Source organism: Marmota flaviventris, chromosome 13 (assembly GCF_047511675.1).
Source record: "Marmota flaviventris isolate mMarFla1 chromosome 13, mMarFla1.hap1, whole genome shotgun sequence".
NCBI classification, from domain to species: domain Eukaryota; kingdom Metazoa; phylum Chordata; class Mammalia; order Rodentia; family Sciuridae; genus Marmota; species Marmota flaviventris.
The window spans coordinates 69,417,642-69,432,422 of NC_092510.1; the positions used below are offsets into that span (position 1 = coordinate 69,417,642).

Here is a 14,781-nt window from a genome sequence, read left to right on the forward strand (position 1 = left end):
CCCATGGTCCCTGACTTCCTTTCACTGGGTGCACATTCTCCCATACTCTCACCTCCAGACCTTTGCCCCCACCATTCCTCTTTCCCGCCATTCCTCTGGCCTGGAATGCTCTCTCCAGCCAACTCTCTGCCGGCTCCGGCTGATCTGGATTCCACCCTCCCCTCAAGACACTAACCGCACTTCCTCCAGGAAGCCTTCTCCTCTTCCATCCTGGCCCCACCCCTCCGCTCCCTCTTCCATCTCCTCCTGGTAGGACCAGGACCCACCAGAGAGGAAAACGTGCTCCCTGGAAGGAACTGTGTCCGGAGCCTCATCTTTTTCCCCTTTTCTGACTCATGGTCAGTTTGAGGCCATTCCTGATGACCACACTCGGTCACGCTGGGAAAGGCAAACAAGCCCCTCTTAGGAATAGGAAGCCCACGGGAGTGGGCAATGCTAGAACCTGGCTTGGCCCACCAACCTGGAGAAATGCCACCGTTCAGAGGGCAAAGTGGCTCACGAGAGCAGGAGGCACTTCTGGTGGCTTTCTCTGTTAGACAGGGGACAGGCTTCTCCCGGGTTAACCCCCTATGACCTTTGAACTTCCTAAGAGGTCAGCAGCACGTCCCCCTTCCCCAGCTGTCTCTCGTCTCTGGCCCGATGGGAGGGAGGGCCCACGGCCCGTTCCATTTTGCGCCGGTATTGATCTGTTGGCAGCAATGGGCTGGATAATTAGCCAGGAATTAGGGTTTCTATTACAGCCAGGAGGCTGCTCCAGCTGATTTATCACCTGAATAATTTACTGTGATTGAAAGGAAATTAAAATGAACTCCATTTGACAACTGTGAGCTTTTATGGGCTTTAGTGAAGGCTCAAAAGCCAGATTAATAGCCTGGTGTTGGTTAATAGTCTGCCGAGAGTAAATACGGCAGGCTGCGCTCAGCCGCCTTCCTGTGGTGGCCGGAGGAGGGACCTGCTCCGCCAGAGCCGGCTGGTGACCACGACAGCATCAGTGCAAGTTTTACTGAGACAGATTCCACTGCTGGACACACACACACACACACACACACACACACACACACACACACCACACACACACACATCTCCATCTCTCCCTCTCTCTCTCTCTACCAACAACTGCTTCACTCTCTCTTTTTTTCCCTCTTCTCCTCCAAGGTGAATTTTACTCACTGCACATGTAGGGAAAACAATTGCTTTTTCAATAACCATTTTGAAAAGGAAGCATTTCATTGCCCCAGGAGTTGGTTTCTGTTAACCCCTCAGCCAGGGCAAAGGGTTTACCAAGTTTCCCTATGAAAGCCTGAGCCTGGTCCACCCACCTAGGGCAGAACTCGGCGGGAAAAGCAGCAAGATAGCATGGAGGGCCCTGAGCACATGGCAGTGACAGGCAGGACCCCAGCCCGGCCTTGAACAGGAACAGTTCCTCCCAGCTGGTGGGGTGGGTGATTTGGCAGGATGAGACCTCTTCAAGCTAGTGCAAGTCTCTGGGGGTCCTAGAATAGCAAGTAGACTCTGGCTGCAGCAGGTCAGTCAGAGAACCATCCCTAGACACCCCCCAGGGGCATGGAGGCCCAAGGAACCATCTTACACAACATAAGGTCAGAAGATTCTGAGGTCAGAGTCCAACCCTGTGGCCTCAACAATCCTGAAAATGAGGTGAACAATCTGGGGAAAATTCTAATCTGTACCATGGGACACACAAATCTTACCCAACCTGTTCAGCAGGGATTTAAATTGAAGATCCAATGAAAGACCTTGGAAGACTGAAGGCTCTCCTGCCTGTGTGAGGAAGGTCTCTGTAGCAAGGTATTGCTGCTGCTGCTCTATCCCTCACCAAAATCGTGATGACCTCAGCACAGATAAGGAAACCGAGGCTCAGAAAAAGAGTGATTTGCTCGACAGAGCAGAGCCAAGACTCGAATCATCTCCCCCAGTTCCATGGCTAGTAGGTACTCTTTCTTCTTTGCCACACTGCTCAATGAAGGTGACAGCAAGCCACCATCTAGGCCACTAGGCCACAGAGACACAGACTGAGACAGCTAGATCTGCTGGCAAATGGAAGAGGTGACCGGCCTCCAAGGGCAGCAGCTCAGGGCCCCCTTCTGGTGCCACTCCAGGCCCCACAAGGCAAGGCCTGTGGAGCGAGCAAGAGGGGGCTCAGGGAACCTGTACCCTTGACAAGCATCCCTTCCCCATCTGCAGCCCTTGCTCAAGCTGTCATTTGTCCAAAGCTACTGAGAATCGGGCGCGAGGGTATGTCATTCATAGTCCAGTGCCTGTGTGTGAGGGCAGCCCCGCAGCCTCACCTTCCATCTCTCCTCATTACAGCACATTACAGGGAGGTGAAGCAGATTAACTAGAAAACACTGAGTCAGTCATTATCCTGCCACCGGGTCTGCCCGCAGGCCCTGCCTCAAAGCCCGCACAGAGACAGGCCCGCAGACGTGCCTGTGCCATTCTGAAGGACACTGCTAGAAGTGAAGTCCTTCAGGTCCTGAAGTTTGTGCTTCAGGTCTCCTCCCTGTAATGTCCCCCATCTCAGCATGAACCCATCAGGCGTGTCCTCCAGGAACCCCACGAGGTGCCGCCTCCACCACGCCAATGTCCTGGACGCTCCCAACTGAGGCAGCTTCTCCCTCTCTTTCAACACTTCAGGACCCACAGAACCTTCTTCCTTGTCCTGTGGCTTCTCAGTCCATGACACAGAAGCTGAGTCTATGGCTCAGAAGCTCTGAGACCGGACAGAGCTGATGCCTGACTATCACCTCTGTCCCAACAGACCTCACGTAAGAAATGGGTGGTGTCAATGAACACCTGTGCAAGTAGGTGAATGAGCACCGGGGTGGCTTCTGGGCTCCTCTGATTGCAGAGCCCTGCAGCCTCTGCCCAGTACTCCTGGACACCCTAAGCTAAATGAAATAGGACACAGATTCTGGGTGTCCACGAGAATCATGGGAAAGGTAGAGGGAGACTCTGACACTCAATGTCTGCAGTTAGTAAATACGGGCCTCACTGAAGGGCCGGCAGCGGCATGCTGGAAGGTCAGGCTGTGCCGAGCTCTGGACCCTTGCCCTTGACCATGAACTTGCTTGGCAACTTCAGGAAGCTCTGTTCTCTCTCTGGATCTCTAAAAATAAGGGAGTTGAAAGCTTGCCTCCTTTGTCCCTGCTACCCCTAAAATTATGTGATCCTGTCAATGGTTAGAAGATCATTCTCTCCTGGACTCTGAAGGCAAAGGTGGTCTCATCTGGAAAGTTTTCCTGATAAAGTCCTCCCTCCCTCTCCTCCTGTGACAGGTGAAATGTGGTTTCCACCACCTCTCAGAATGGCTTGGAGCAATGGAGCGAGGCTGTCTGTGATGGAAGCAGATTCTTCTCCCTAAAGCCCAGGCTCTAGAGCATGGGGTCAGCTCTGTCCCCACACACGTCCATATCATTCCCAAGGGAGGCGTGGCTCGGCTTGCAGGAGAAAGGCTAACATCCTCACTGTAGTCTACAAGCCCAGCCCCTCTCTCCAATATCACCTGCTACCCTGTCCCCTGAGTCCCAGACACACTGCTCTCTTTCCATCTCCCACCCCTGCCATACTCCCTCTCACCTCAGGGCCTTTGCACTTCCATTCACTCTGCCAGGCAGTTCCCCCCACCCCATATCTCTTCTCTTTGTTCTGCCCAAACGTCTCAAGATTCAGTGTAAGGGCATTTCCCACGGTGGCCTCCAGGCTGGCTTGGCCTCTGCTTTAGGCTCTTGGAAAACCTCAGATATCTCCTCAGCACCAAGCCCACCCACGGTCCATGGCCCTTTGAGTAATTCTCATGTTTTGTGATTCTCCTACAAGTCTGTAGGCTCTGAGAGGGCAGGCCCAGGCCTGTTTTGTTCCCTGATGGACCCCTAGTGCCTGAATCTGTGCCTTGCACATAATAGACACTCATCGGTGTTTAAGTGAATTCATAAGGGTGGCCTTGAGCAAGCCGCTTTGCCTCTCTGAGCCTCAGTTTCCCCATCTGAAAACTAGGTGGCTAAATGGGCTATAAAAACCCTTGTAGGAACTGCCCAGAGGAAGCCAGAGTGTCATAAAATGGTAGCTCTGTAGGCCTTGATCTCTCCTGGGTGCCCAAGATCTCTAGGACCTTGCTTCTCCATGGGAGTTTGCACACATGGCCTGCCATGTTTTGAAGGGCTCCTTGGGAAAACTTCAGAAGCAGCATCCAATAGCATCTAGAGGAAGCTCAGCAAGACCAATGTCTACCACCAGAACCAGCTAGGAAAGTTACTGCTCACAGGGTCTCCCTGACTAGGTCCACGGGGTCCACTAAAGGGGTCCTCTCAACAGCTGGAAGCAAGTCTGGGTTGCCCAGGCCTCAAGGAACCAGTCGAGATCCTGGCACAGACGGGGCATCAGGAAATATTGTCCTGAGTTGAATCTGGTCCTGCAGGGACCTTACTTAGGCCCTGAACGCCTCCTCTGCAGCCACAGGCAGTGACTGCCCTTCTGCCCAGGCACAGCGGCCTGCTGTCCAGTCAGGAAGTCCTCCTGCTTCCTTCCCTCTCCTCCAGTATCCAGGTGGGAGCTTGTCCAGTGAGAGACTCCTTCCCTTCCAGTCTCCTGGATTCCATCTCTAAAGCATGACAGGTGACCTGACGAGAGGCTGGCAGTGGGGTCCTCTCTAGTACCTGCCCACCTGTGCTACTGACTGGAGAGCCCCCAGGCCCTAGGGTGGTTACATATTTTGACCATCACCATAATTGAAAGGATAAAGACCCAAGATTACCTCGACTGGCCCAGAAGGTCATCATACACTCCTATCCAAAGAGCCCTGGGAAAGGACACCCATCAGCAACAGCAGAGCAGCCAGACAAGTCATGTGCCCCTGGCTGGTCAGAGACACTGGTACCAGGGCAAGAAGCCTCAGAGCCCCAAACACGCCCCTCTGACCTCGTGGGGTGTTGTGACTGGCCAAGCTTGGCCAAAACAGTGAAAAGTGTACTCGCAGTAGAACCCACCGGGCTCTTCTCCACACCCTGCCAGATGCCTCTGCTTCTGGGAGAGTGACCTGCACTGCGGTGGCAGGGTTGGCCAGCTGAGCGAGGGGCATACCTGCTCGGGCTTGATGGGCTCCGTGGTGGTGAAGATGTCTGAGTAGTGCTGCCGCTCGAACACGCGGTCCAGGACCTCCAGCTGCTGCTGCGTGAACAGGTCTCCCCGCATCTGCTTCCGGAGGAAATCTCTGCCTGGAAGTGAGTGACCATTCGGCACCGGAGAGTCCTGAATACCTTGGATGGCACGAAAGAGGAAAGGTGAGTAGAGGTGACACAAGGTGCTAAAGGAAGACAGGTCAGACCCTGAGACTGGGAAAAGGGCCCAAGAGAGCCTCGAGCCCAGCTCCCTCCCTAACGAGAAAGGAGCCACCTGGTCCTAGGTCACCTGTTGGTGACCACAGAGCCAACCTCCCATAGGCACAAGCCAGGCACCATGCAAACCCCCTTTATATATATGTCACCCCATCTATCCACTCAGTGACCCCCAACGTATTTCTATGATTAGGCTGAGGCTTGAGTTTGACCCCTATGGGATCATGTGTTGGAAGCTTGGTCCTCAGTGTGATGGTACAGAAGAGGTGGGGCCTAATTGGGAGGGCCTCTCCCCTCTTTAGCTTCCCATCTGGTGATGTTATGTGATCTCTTCCCCTCAGATGTGTTCTCATCTATGGTACCATCTGCCATGAGGCCTTTACTAGAGCCAAGCCAATTGGCTTGGAACAATGTCCTTGAACTTCAAAAACTATAAGCTAAATAAAACTCTTTTCTTTATAAAGTTACCCATCCTCAGGTATTTCATTATGTGCTAACAAAAAATGGACTCATCCACTAAATTATTATTTTCTCCATTTTGGGGATGGATGCTACTGAAATGACAAGAAAATCAAGACCTAGAGAGATCAAATGAGATTTTGCCTGAGGATTAGAGCTCAGGTTTGCTTAGTGGCTTAGACACCAGATGCTAATGTCTCTCCTATACTGAAGACCCTCCTTGGAGTTGATGTCCTCACCCTGTGCTGCGAAGGCTGTAGAGAAATGGGCAATCATACAATTCTGGTGGGGGTGGTCGCACACCTGTGCTAGACAATTTGACAAAAGCTATCAAAATCACAAGTACATGTTCCCTTTGATGGAGTGGCTGCACTTCTGAGAATTTATATTATAGCTAGACTTACATATATAACAAGTGATACATGTACAGGGTTCTTGGAACAAAAAACTTGGAGCAATAAACCAAACTTTATTGACAAGAGATTGGTTAAATAAGCTGTGGCATACCTGCATAAAGAAAAAGGGTACAGAAGCCGAGATGAATAAGAACTCCCTCTAGGAACTGGTACAGAAAGATCTTTAATGTACTTTGCTATGTAACAAATAAGCAAAGCAAAGCACAGCACAGTGTGTAAAATACACAATGTTTATGTAAAAAGGAAAAACATATGACTTCATATCATATTTATATTATTAATATATACTTATGCTATATTGTCTAATTTTCTATTATACAAAATATGATATTTTATGAAAAATATTTATAAAATAAAAGATACAGATATGAATGATGCGGAAGAAACATATATAGTGGTTATCCATTCAGAGGTTGGAACTGAGTGGTCGGAGGAGGTGGAGTGGAGAGAGAGTTCACAGCTGCTTTTTTACTTGAATTTGTAAATCTGGATTGCCTAAAATGTAATTTTTAAAAGTACATGTTTAAATTCTCTGGGTCCTGTTGTGTTAGCTGTTCACACTGCAAGTCTCTGGTGATTATGCTTACATTTCAAAGAAAATATTATAAGTTATCAATTAAAAAGCAAATGGTTCATTAAAACAATAGAAAGTCACCAAAAAAAAAAAAATAATAACCTAACATTACATTTCAAAGCCCTAGAAAAAGAAGAACAAATCAACACCCAAAGAAGTAGAAGACAGGAAATAATTAAAATCAGAGCTGAAATCAATGAAATTGAAACAACCACAAAAAAAAAAAAAATTTTCAAAAAATCAATGAAACAAAAAGTTGGTTCTTTGAAAAAATAAATAAAATTGATAAACCTTTAGCCAAGCTAACAAAGAGAAAGAGAGAGAAAACTCAAATTACTAAAATTTGTGATAAAAAAGGAAATATCACAATGGATGCTACTGAAATACAAATGATAATCAGAAACTATTTTGAATATTTATACTCTAATAGAAAAATCTCAAAGACATCCACAGATTTCCAGAGACATATGACCTACCCAAATGGAATCGGGACATAGAAAATTTAAACAGATCAATTTCAAGTAATAAAATTGAAGATGCCATCAAAAGCCTACCAAGAAAGAAAAGTCCAGTGGGCTGGGGTTGTGGCTCAGTGGTACAGCACTCGCCTAGCACATGCGAGGCCCTGGGTTCGATCCTCAGCACCACATAAAAATAAATAAATAAAATAAAAAAGGCACTGTGCCCATCTATACCTAAAAAACATAAATAAATATTTAAGAAAGAAAGAAAGAAAAGTCCTGGACCAAAGTTGCCAAGTCATGTCCCTTGTATTCAATAAGATCTAGTAACAAAGTTTAAAACTGCTGTGAGCCTAAAAGTTACCATCTACCTGTTTTAGTCTACAGAAATAATTATTTTACATTTTTTAAAAAATGGGATGAAATATCTTTTGTGAATCTTGGACTTGACCTGTTCACAATGAAAGCAAGCAGGGAGGGCAAAGGTGCCCTGCAAGGACGTGGCCTCAGGGGGCCACATCATCCCCCTGGGCTCTCTGGGACCATGCTGCCCCTGCAGAGCTGACCAGAGGGCTATGGAAACGCAGGCCCAGAGGCAGGGCATCCACCTCCACTGGTGGGAAGCTGCAGGGGCACCAGCATGGCTCGGCTGCTACTGAAAGGTGCCCTTCCGCAGGCCTTGTCCAGCCCTCCCCTGCCAGCACAGTGCTGCCCTCTGCTTCCTCCAGCCTCTCAAATCCCCACCAGGTGGGGGATCAGGCCAAACCAAGGCAGCAGGATGTCACTTCACTCTGGCCCAGGCTCAGCCAGAACCTGGTGCTTCTTCCCCTGCCCATTTGCAGTGCAGGGTCTGACATTTGAACAAAGACACCATTTTGGGGTGTTCCTATGCATACTGGCCTTTCTATGCATACTGACCCTCTACAGAAGGGTCTTCAGAAGTGGCTCACAAACCCCCTGAGAACACAGATCCCATATGGATTTTTTTTTTTCAGTATTGGGAATTAAACCCAGAGCCTCAGGCACACAGGTGAGTGCTCTGCTACGGAGCCGTTTCCCCAGCCTCCCACATCCATTTGGACCCAAGAGGATGTCATAGGCTGAGCCACAGCCTGAATGACCAAATACCCCAACATGTGGGCCAAGGGAGAAGCTGGTCTCTCTGATCAAAATCCCCAACATAAACCTAGGCCTCTTCTGGCAGCCTGTGACGCTGGTCTTCTGCAAGACTGGCGCCTGCTCCAGCCACAGGATACCATCTCCAGAGTCCTTCTTCCATCATGGCCCATCCCCATGAGGACCACTCCCCCACAATTTCACCAAGATTAGCAGGATGTGGGAGCTCCAGCCCAGGCTGTCTGGCCAGAAGTATTCTTCTGTTGGTCAGCACTCAACAAATGGCCCTATTCTCAAAGTCCTATGCACCTATGTGTACACATATGTGCACATGTACGTACACACACACACACACACACATACACAGGAAGATGGACCAGCCTGCTTCTACACAGCTACTGCTCCACCCAGTCATCCTGGCCCCAGTTACTTCTGCCACAGTCTGACCTCAACGTCAGTCCCCAGAGCCCTGCTGACTTTCTCTCCACCAGAGCCCACATGTGTTTTTAAGAGACTTTTTCCCTGTCCACCTACTTCAATTAACCTCTCAGCCTGCACCCTGCCAGCCAGACCCCAATCTCCTAACGCAGCCTCCTTCCTGTCAACTTGCTACCCAACTGCCACCAAGGCCTCACTCTGCTCCAGGTGGGCCAGGCCCCACTCCTGCCTCCCACTGTCCTTCCCCACCAGATCTGCCAAACCTGCCTCTGGAGGGAGGCCTCTCCCAGCAGGCCAGGCTCCGTCTCTCTCCAGTGGCTTCATAGGCTGGGCTCTTAGTTTAGAGCCCAGAGGGGCAGAGCTTCACCTCCACGGAGGAGGCTCAGGGAAGGTGGCACTCAGGATTCCTGCAGGCAGGGTCCCTGTCTGGTCACAGAGTAGGGCCAACAGAGTAAAGGTTCAGGACACAGGGCAGGCTTAAGTGTATGCACAGGGAATCCTTGGGGACCCTCCCCTGAGGATACTGCATGTACTCCTGTGCTCCTGCGACCCAGGAGGGGTATGGCCTCACCTGGGCAGAAGCCAGGAAAGTCAGGCTCCAACTAGAAGTAGAGGACGAGGGTGGGGTGGAGACTGCTCTACAGGCCCTGAGATAAGGACAGGAAAGGAACTGAGGGAGAATGTGGGGAGGCTGGAGGGTGGAGCTGGACAGCTCAGAGGGCACTGAAGATCTGAGCCTTGTTGAAAGAACCATGGGGAGCCCGGGGACGGGTTTAGGGGCTGAAGAAACAGCCACACTCTCATTTCTCAGTCCCAGAACTGAATTGCTCACTCCTTTCCAAACTTTGCTCCTAAGCCTCATCTTTTGGTAGATACCAGGACCCGGCAAAGACGAGGCTTTGCATTTTGTGGGTGTTTGGTGCTGGAGTCAGCCCGTCTCCTGCAGGAGAGGTGACATGCTCAGAAGGAACATAAACCACTCTTCACTGACCTGTGTCCTGTTTGCCAGGACAGACATAGCCTGCAGGCAGCCTCTTCTTCCAGCTCACCCTCCTTCCTGCCCCAGCCTGTTCTCCATCTCCCTTTCTTAGGGCTCTGACCAATTTCTTCCTTATTTTAGAAGCCAAATCCCCTGATCCTTGAAGCCCACGTTGGGCTATTAGCTACTTTCAGGGAAAACACTACAGGCAATTCATCTGTGTCTCCTCCAGGAGAAAATCATGAATGACTTGATAATAAATAAATGAACGACTTGTAATACCTGGGACAACCACCTTCTCTCTGCACGTCTGGTCTGCAAATGTCAGGACTCCTCCACCTGACCGCACTCGTTCATTCACTCCTCCCTGAACCAAGCTCAATACATGTTGACGTGAGGGACACAGCAATAGGCAAAAGCCGATGCAGCCTTTGTCCTCATGAAGAAGGAATGTTAACTGAAAAATAACTGGAGCCAGGTGTAGTGGCGCTCGCCTGTAATCCCAGCCACTTAGGAGGCTGAGGCAGAAGGAATGCAAGTTCGAGGCCAGACTCAGCAACTTAGTGAAGCCCTAAGCAACTCGACAAAACCCTGCCTCTAAACAAAATATAAACAAAGGCTGGGGATGTGGCTCAGTGGTTAAGTATCCCGGGGTTCAATCCCTGGTTTAAAAAAAAAAATCATCATCATCATCATCACATCACCACATCATTGGAAGTGCAGGTGCAAGTATCAACCAAGACAGGCTCTCTGACGAAAAGGTCCGTGGGTCTGAGATTGCAGGGACACATGACCTGCTTCTGGATGCCCACATAGTAGGTGCAGTGAGTCTGAATCACATAGATTATATGCTCAGAGGCAGCTACAGAAATGGACACCAAAAATCATCCCCTGCACCAGGCAGGTCTGAACCTCCAGGACCCTGATATAAGCTTCCCTTGCATTCTCCTGCTGCACTGCAAATATGCTGTCTGATTTAATTGGAGAATGTGGTCTTGGAGGCAGAATCGCTACAGAAATGCTCGGACCCATTTTATTCCGGGGAGAAAAATCTAAACTCACAATGTGAATGGTATGTTTAAATATACGGATAGACCCGGGCGAAAGTACAAAGGTATACAGGGGCAAGGTATCTTTAAATCTTTTTTTTTTTCCTACTCCAAATCAAATAATATGTAATAGACCCAGTGCTGGGCTTAGTCAACCATGGCTCGTAGAATTAACATTCTGGAAGCTAGCTTCAGGGGAGCAAGGGGCAGGAAGCCCCGTCTCAGGGAGCAAAGAAATGCTGGCTTTAAATTTCAGGTTAAACCAATGTTATTCACAGCCCGGCTTTGAAGCTAAAAGCTTTACACAATCGGGTCTGGTCACGCAAAGAGGGAGGAAGCAAAATAGCCTCAGATTCCCATCTGTCAGGAGAAAGCTGTCTCTTGTGTGTCTTAAAAGATCATAAACCCATTGCGTTTTCTTCAGAGCGCAGCAGATTCGGGGGTTTTGCATTTTTCTTGGAGGGTTCTGGTTTGTTTCTTTAAAAATCATCATGCACTTTATGTCTGCAGATGCTCACTGGGAGGAAAAAGATAAAAACAAACAGGAGTCTCCAAAATCCCTTCTGGCATCATGGCCTTTGGGATGCAACCTCACTGGAAGTCCAGAAAGGAGACTAGAGCCCCTGGGTCAGCCTCCAGCTTTACTCCAAGTCCCATTTCTCCTTAGGGCCCAGGCAAAATCCAGAGTGCTCACAGAGCCTCCTTCATCCTCACAGCTTCTCCTCAGCATGGCAGGGCGGCGGCAGGGCTCAGGGGGAAAAGTGTTGGGAGCCAGCAAGTCTGACTTCTAGCCCCAGCTCTTATTTGCTGTGTGAGCCCTGGCAAGTTACTCTCCCTCTCTGGACCTCAGAGGCCCCATCAGTAAACTAAGGAAGCTGAGTGAGTTATCTCTGACCCTTTCCTCCTTCAAAATCAACCTAGATTTTGCCTACTAGATATATATATATATTTTTTTTTTTTTTTTTTTTTTTTTTTTTTTTTTGGTGGGGGATAGATACTGGGGATTAACTCAGGGGCACTCTACCACTGAGCCACAGCCACAGCCCTATTGTATATTTTATTTAGAGACAGGGTCTCACTGAGTTGCTTAGCGCCTCACTAAATTGCTGAGGCTGGCTTTGAACTCATGATCCTTCTGCCTCTGCCTCCCGAGCCGCTGGAATTACATTAACTTCTTTTCCCATTTTGATTGTGCAGTCTTTGTAGGTGACCTCACCCCTAAATGATCCATTACACCCCCTAAATGATTGCCTTAGTCCACTGAGGCATCCCATTCTCCTTGCCAATACCTGGTTTAGAAATGGACATGTATTTAAGGAGAGGCTTGTTGGGGGGGCATCTCACAAAAAGTTGGAGACAGGAGGAAATCTCTTTTTCTTCACTGTTATAATTCATCCTGACATTTTTTGAAATTGTGATGATAACTCCCAAATCCCATTACTGTTTTTAGGCAATACTATCCTCCCAGCTTAGCCCAGGGTCCCAAGGCCTCCCCAGGTTAGGCCATTTTGCCACTTCCAACCACAGCTCTGGCACTCACTGGGCTCCCGGGCCTACTGCCCACTGGGAGAATGACAGAGAGAGCCAGATCCTGGCAGAGCATCTGCCCCAGCAGCTCAGAGCCATGGTGACCGGGAAGAGTACACAGCTAAGACCTAGGGCATTTCCAGCTTGGGTCAAGTAAGCCCAGGGAGCTTGGAGTCAGTCTCCTCCTGTGACTACAGTGGCTAATTCTAAAAGCAAATCCAACCAAGATTGAACCATGCTAATTTGCAACTTCAAGAAATTATTTTAGATGCAACTTTTAAGAAGTTTGCTGGGGACAAGTAGCTGTAGACTATCTGCATGGGAGGGGCTAGGTATGACCATTGGTGACAAAAGGGGAAAGGGCCAGGGAACTTGTTCAGAGGCCACATTAGCAAAATTTAAGATTGAGAGTGGGACTAGAGATGTAGCTCCATGGTAGAGTCCTTGCTAGCAGACGCAGGGTACTGGGTTGAATTCCCAGTAAAACACACACAAACACACTCACACACACACACATACACACACACACACACACACAGGGGGAAAAAAAAAAAGATTGGGAGAGTTTCATCTTTCCCTAGAAATAATGAAGGCGGCTGACAGAGACAATGGGAACACAAAGGTCTCTGGGCCCCTGGATGGAGCACCATTCAGTGCCAGGTATTAAGTTATTATTATTATTATTATTATTATTATTATTATTATTATTGGTATCCTTTCATTTCTTAGATCCTCAGAGCATCTGTGTGAGGTGTGCATTCTAACATCATTTTTTGTGTGTGTGGGGGTGGTACCAGGATTGAGCCCAGGTGTGCTTAACCACTGAGCCACATCCCCAGCCCTTTTTTATATTTTATTTAGAGACAGGGTCTCACTGAGTTCCTTAGGACCTTGCTCAGTTGCTGAGGCTGGCTTTGAGTTTGTGATCCTCCTGCCTCAGCCTCCTGAGTTGCTGAGATTACAGGCATGTACCACCATGCCCAGACTCTGATACCGCCTTTACAGATGAGCAAACTGAAGCTCAAAGGAGTTTGATTCACTGAGCTCACTCAGCTTGTGGCTGGGGTTTGTACCTTGGCCTCTAGTCTGCAGATCCATTGCTCATTATACTCCTCTTGATCTTCATGCCTCCTACCAGGACCAAAGCCCTCAGTGTCCTCATCTGCATTTTGTAAGGACTTCTGTAAGGACTAAATGAGATCATCTTCTGTAACAGGCTTATTGTGGTTCCTGGAGCAATGTTAGCTGCTATCATCATCATTCTCATGAGGAAAACCGTTCCAAGACCCCTAGGACAAAGTCCAAGTCCCCCAGGCCTCCATGATCTGTCCCACTTAGGCAGAGTCACCCCTCCATTCATCCCACAGTGCCACCCCAGGAAGTGACTTGTCAATCCTTGAGTGTCCCTTCATCATGCTCTCCAATGCCACCATTCATTCTATTCCCTCTTTGGATGTGTCCTTCATCCCTGCCCATCAAGTCTCAGCCTAAAAACCACCTGCATCCAAGTCCAAGGCTGAATGAATTGCCCTTTCAGTGATCTCAGAGGAGGAAAGAGTGGAACAACCAAGGGTTTATGTTCTACCTACTTCTAAGATTTGAAGCAGTTTGTAAAATGTTGTACCAGAGAGGACGATAAATGACCAGAGCTCAGCTGAGCTCCAAGCTTCCGGGAGTTCACACCAAAACCAAACCTCAGCAAGTCGTATGTTGTTCAGACTAATGACGACAACCAAAAAAACGCCATTCATCCTTCTCCTGAAACTGATCAGAGCTTCTGTTCTCTGCATGGTCCTGTTTTGGGGGCTGAGGGTATGCCAGAGAGGACTGATAAGCAAGAAGGGGACCTGGAAGAGAGGCCAGCTGAGCCAAGCATGGATGAACAGCGACAAGGTGCCAAGTGAGGTAAGGCCAAGGGGAGCCGCATCCAGTTGGCAGACTTTTATAGGGCACCCACTATAAGCAGTACCCTTTGCTGGGGACCAGGGTGGCAAGGCTGGAAATGTCCCATGGCAGCCCCAAATCAGCACTCCTGGTGACTTTGTAAGTCCTGTCCTAAACTAGAGGCAGACTGAGAAAAATCAAAGTGGCATGGAGGAAAATTCTAGTGGAGCTACCATTATTCAGCCATTAGTTTCACTCAATCTTTCTTCTCGGAGAAGGATAACGCGAAATTGCAGAATTGCCAGATAAGTTCAGGTTCAACTCGAGGGAATCTGATTGTGCTGCGTGTTACCCAATGAGTCACAGGCTGTGGGAGAAGGAAGGACCCCCAGGGACTGATGACTCCACACTCAGGGACATCAAAGATGAAGCCAGACAGCCAGACAGTCCAGGACGAGACCGCAGACCCGAGCCCAGCTGGGCCTATGTGGTGAGGTCTCTGAACCCTGTTCCAAGACTCACAGAGC

At 49.1% G+C, this 14,781-nt stretch overlaps 1 protein-coding gene across 3 annotated transcripts in view; it reads right to left on the bottom strand.

Annotated features, from left to right (window-relative positions):
- Pax5 (paired box 5) overlaps positions 1-14,781 on the bottom strand; it is a 194,812-nt gene that overhangs the window by 126,605 nt on the left and 53,426 nt on the right. For all 3 annotated transcript variants that reach the window (XM_027931013.2, XM_027931011.2, XM_027931012.2), the window contains one exon: positions 5,098-5,273. In XM_027931013.2, the coding sequence (XP_027786814.1) occupies positions 5,098-5,273 (176 nt within the window). The remainder of the gene's footprint in view (positions 1-5,097; positions 5,274-14,781) is intronic.